The sequence below is a fragment of the Hydractinia symbiolongicarpus genome, chromosome 13 (genome assembly GCF_029227915.1).
Source record: "Hydractinia symbiolongicarpus strain clone_291-10 chromosome 13, HSymV2.1, whole genome shotgun sequence".
NCBI classification, from domain to species: domain Eukaryota; kingdom Metazoa; phylum Cnidaria; class Hydrozoa; order Anthoathecata; family Hydractiniidae; genus Hydractinia; species Hydractinia symbiolongicarpus.
In genome coordinates this window covers 19,933,958-19,938,919 of record NC_079887.1, presented here as the reverse complement: position 1 = coordinate 19,938,919, position 4,962 = coordinate 19,933,958, and the positions used below count along the sequence as shown (strand labels likewise).

The 4,962-nt window shown below is 45.3% G+C and overlaps 1 protein-coding gene across 1 annotated transcript; it reads right to left on the bottom strand.

Moving 5' to 3' along the window:
* Positions 1-1,011: 1,011 nt before the first annotated feature.
* LOC130623184 (zinc finger protein 404-like) lies at positions 1,012-1,700 on the bottom strand. The gene has a single exon (XM_057438668.1). It carries the CDS (start codon positions 1,698-1,700, stop codon positions 1,023-1,025), a length of 678 nt encoding a protein of 225 aa, XP_057294651.1. The 3' UTR covers positions 1,012-1,022.
* Between the last annotated feature and the right edge of the window lie 3,262 nt (positions 1,701-4,962).

The following is a 4,962-nucleotide window of genomic DNA, read 5'->3' as shown; positions in this document are numbered from 1 at the left end:
AGTCTCTCCGCAAGCACCTTGTTGTAGCTCTCGACAAAGGCCGTGAAAGTATGGTGGTACTTGGTAGTTGCGCGCTTGAGTTCGACGCCCTTGCCCTCTAGCAGTTTTGTCACATCTGACTTGAACTCACTACCGTTGTCGCACTGAAAGGTCTTCGGATAGCGTAAAGGTCCTGCTTTGTAAATGTCTTTGATCATGTCAGTGACTTCGCTGGCTTTCTTCGTTCTCAATGGTCTAGCTACCTTGTAGCGCGAGGCTACATCGATTCCTGTGAGGATATATTTGTACACGTTGCTGTAGACTTTGTCATGAGGCATGTAGAGCAAGTCAAATTGGTGCATTTCATTAGGTTTTTTAATGGTAAAATGTGGGTAATCAATCCTTTTAGGTCCTCGAATATGTCTAAGCCATAAGAGTTGCCTAGACAGCCAGTGTACGACTTTCTTTTTAGGTAGTCCACTCTGCTCAGCGAGCAATTTAACAGCCTTCCGACCAGTCCAGAGATTTTCAGGGGTATAGTAAATACTGCTCAATTTTTCTACCTCCTTCTCTGTGGGAATATGTGCTTTCGACATGTTTATTACATGTCGAAAACATTTTACATATAACCGCTGACACGGCCGCTAGGCGAACTTGTACACTGCAAAACCAAGGAGGGCTAGGGATCCTACGATAAACGTCAGCTCACCATCCTGTTGTTGCTTGGAAGGTGTGTAAAAATCGGATAGTTTTGGAGCTTTTTCGATCGTTGCGATATAGTACTCCCTCATGCCTTCATCGAGCTCCTTCAAGCTCTCTCCAGCTTGCCTTTTCAGCTCTCGTTGATGGTTATACCAATCAATCTTTGCCTGCCGATCTCTTATCCACTGTTGCTGAGCTGCTTGAAGTTGTTCAGTTGCTTTATCATGCCTTTTACGCTCGGCCTCACCATGCCCACCGAGTTTACTGAACACGAAATTTAATCCGCTAAAGGCTAATGCATTAATCGCAGCACCAGCCACAAGAACACCAATAGTTGCCATTTATTGTTTAACCTTCTTGCATTCTTTGCACCTGGATTTCCTTTTTTTGATGTGCGCAGATTTGACTGCCTTGCACTCCTTACACTGAGATCTTATTCTTTCGTGAGGGCAGATTTCACTGCCCTTGCACTCCTTACACCTGGATCTCCTTTTTTCGTGAGGGCAGATTTGACTGCCCTTACACTCCTTACACAGGGCCCTCTGCCTTTCGTGAGGGCAGATTTGACTGCCCTTGCACTCCTTACACCGAGATCTTATTCTTTCGTGAGGGCAGATTTGACTGCCCTTGCATCCCTTACACCGAGATCTTATTCTTTCGTGAGGGCAGATTTGACTGCCTTTGCATTCTTTGCAATAGGATCTCAGCTTTTCATGAGGGCAGATTTCACTGCCCTTGCACTCCTTGCACTTGGACCTCTGCTTTTTATGAGGGCAGATTTCACTGCCCTTGCACTCCTTGCACCTGGATTTCCTTTTTTCGTGAGGGCAGATTTGACTGCCCTTGCACTCCTTACACAGGGCCCTCTGCTTTTCATGAGGGCACTTTGTACGTTCCCGTGACGCCTTGTTAACATCGAGGCATTTGATGCATGTTTTTGTCGTTTGACCATTTTTTGTCACCTTGAATGCATCTAGTAAAAGGCTCCTTTTACACTTTGAACAGCTCTTGTTTTCCATATTATTTTGTGTTTATCCAATAGGGTAAATACAAAATTGTGGTCACTGCCATTTATTTTCAGTATTCCACAGAGTGATAACGGCCGTCTAAGATGTTCAGCTGAGCATCGTGAAGTAGGAAAACGTAGCATTTAATATTCCCGGTTGTTCCGTCTGCCTTCTTTGTCATATGCAATGTTATACCGTCTGACAATCTCTGTAATTGCCTTCCGGAACCGTGTAGACTATGATCAGGTGATGCTTGGAAATCAACAAACAGGGCGTATCTCTCTGTGAAGAACTGCCCAATCGTCACCTCCGAATCGTGGCTACCGAATAAGTTTACGATCTGCTCGAGGTGATCTTTTGGGAGCATTGCGTGGGTGTAGTGCTCATTAGGCTCACCCTCGACAGTGATTTGCAAATTGTAGTTTGTGTCAGCCTTTTTCATCGTGACAACCTTGCTACGGAGTACCCTTTCATAGGGTAGCGCAAAACGACTATACCGTGACATCATAGCGCTCGCGAGACCCTCGTTATTAACCTTGTCAAACTCTAGTGCGATATTAGTTATCTTATACGCGGCATCCGGTGGTTTAGCTGCGGTATTTCCAACAGCTGCCGTACCTCCATCTTTGATAACGTCATCATATGATGTAAAATGTATAACGAATTGCAGCCTGTCGTATAATCCTGCCTGGTAGAACGGCAAGTCTCGTGTCAATTCAAACATTTTTCCCAAGGGCACGCAAATGGTGCTGCCATAGGCTGCGACGATCGCTTTTTCCTCGTCCGTGCCTTCATGATCAGTCGCTTTTACCTGTAGGGCGCGGATTGTACCGTCGTTGGGATTGATCCCCTCTAGGATCAAGTTGTTTTCCCGATCAAATTCCCAACCCTGTAGTCGCTAATATTTTGCACCTCATTGCCATTCAAAGTGATACGAAGATTTTGCACCAAGGATTTACCTATATTGCTAGCGATAGTGCGCTTCGCGTTTGTTCCCGTAAGTTCCAGATCGAAAAGTAGTTTGATACTGCCTGGAAAAATTACATCGTTCTGCCCCATGTTGGGGATGTCAACATACAAGTCCTCGTTCTGATTAATCGTACTAGGCACATGACTTACTTTTACACGCTGCTTCTTCCCTTTCATAGCCATCATTGTTTTAATCTCCGCGTAGGGATCGAGCTTAGTTCCGAATATGTTACTCATCCTTTATTATTAGCTAATTTTCGTTTCAAATAAATGCCGGTTAATCCAATATACGAAGGAGACGACTTTACGCCAGAGGAAAACATTCCAGACGAGGATGGATCTTTCAATAGGCTCCAGCCTGATGCCAGCTCCACGCTAACGCCAGATCAGGAGCAAGAGCAGGGTCAATCGCCTAGCGGCTCAGCAAGAGCACGAGACACCACGACAAGGCAGAGGGAAGAGCTACTAAAATCAAAGGTCGACGATCTTTACGAACACCTTGGTGAGGAGCTGGGGCAGCCAATCGCAAGATATTACAACGAGTTTGAGGCACGAGGAAACCAGCTTCTTTTCGATGGGATAGAGATCACGAAAAGGCATGGTGAATTGAGGAGCGTTGCCGAGATACGGAGGAGGTTAGGTACAAATCGCTTGCGAGGCATGGGGTTTACCGACTATACTACACCAAAAAAAGGCAGTAAAGCAATGGCTCAGAAACTCCTTAACGAGATTGTTCACGTTGAAGAGAAGGCCGATATCGAAATGATGCCGCTGCTCGAGAATGTCCTTGATGAAACGGAGAGCCTGATCGAAGAGACTCCCTTTGGCGACAGCGAAGCCTTCACAGAGCGTGAAAGAAGAGGGCTCAACCTCGAGCTTCAAACACTAAGGGGTAACCTGAAGCACTTGAAAAGCAAGATGATCTTCTACGACAGCGAGATCGCCAAAGCAGAAGCCAAGGTGAAAAGGCTTGAGAGGAAGAAAGCTACACCTGGACTATCAGAGGAACAGCAAACTATCTGGAACGAAGACATTGCAAAGGCTAGGGAAGATCTAGAACGACTCCAAGATCAAAAGGAAGCAGTACAAGAAGCACACGGTTTACTATCATCTGACACTCAGAGCCAACTGAAAGCAATTAAGGAAACGCTGATGAAAATCGCAGAAGGATTACTATAGCAAGCATCGTCTCGGCTGTTGGTCTACTGATTTCCACCATCATACTCGCAGTTACAGGTGGTGGAGGAGCGGGTGCTGCAGCGGCAGGAAGTGCCGCAGGGAAGGGCTTTTTGCAAAAACAGCTGGAAAGGCTTGAAAATTTTTTGAAATACCTGGCAGGTAAGGCAGGTGCGGCGCTACCTGGGATTATTGGCACGGTTGTCTCGTTCTTTTTTAGAGTAGCAGCAAAAGTTGTTGAATACGCAGCCAAACACCTCTACATGACAATCGCTGCTGCCGTCGCTTTTGTTGTGGCCTACGTTGGGAAGAGAGGCAAACTATCGTAAATATTAGTGCTCCTGCGGAGCACTTTTATTTCTTCAACCAAATGCACAGTAAAATAACGCCTACCCCAGTTATAATTAAGCCAGCTTTGATGTCATCGTGTTTTTCGGCCTATATTGCTAGCGTAGTCTCTACCCTGTGCTTCTCATGTTTAGGGATCACGCGGCTCACCTGTGGAGGCTTAATATCAACAATGATGTCAGCCTGCTTCGCGTTAATCTTCGGATTTATACCGATTGAAAAATAATCCTTGCTAATCAAAATTTTGTTCGTGAAATTCACAACATTTCCAATATGAAGGCTCATGTCACTTGGTATCATATAGACGCCATGAGCAACACTAAAATCCACCTTGGACCGCGCATATTTCAGCACTTTTGAAATTCGGCAATTTCCTTACCCGTGTCGATAGGTCTAATTATCACATCCTCAAATGTCGTCAGGTACAGGCGTTGAGCATCAATTGCGCTGCCTTGGTTTCCAATGATTCCAGATCTTGCATTTGCCTGGCTTTCGAGAATTAGGTAGGCATAGAAGCACACAAATATCTTCCATGGTTGGGTGCATACTTTGCTTTCGGGTTGTAAGAGTAAATGCTCATCTTTTCTTTAAGAATAAACATGAGACAGCTGTATGTCACGGATATAGAGAAGCCTACGATTTTTGACGATTACCTAGGGCAGGACACGAGAATTGCCCTGAAATCGATAAGTATCAGGCCCGTATGGCTGAACCTTTACAGCGACAATGAATTTGTCATTCGTAGACAGAGACTAGAATTGAAATTATGAACGGTCTATAC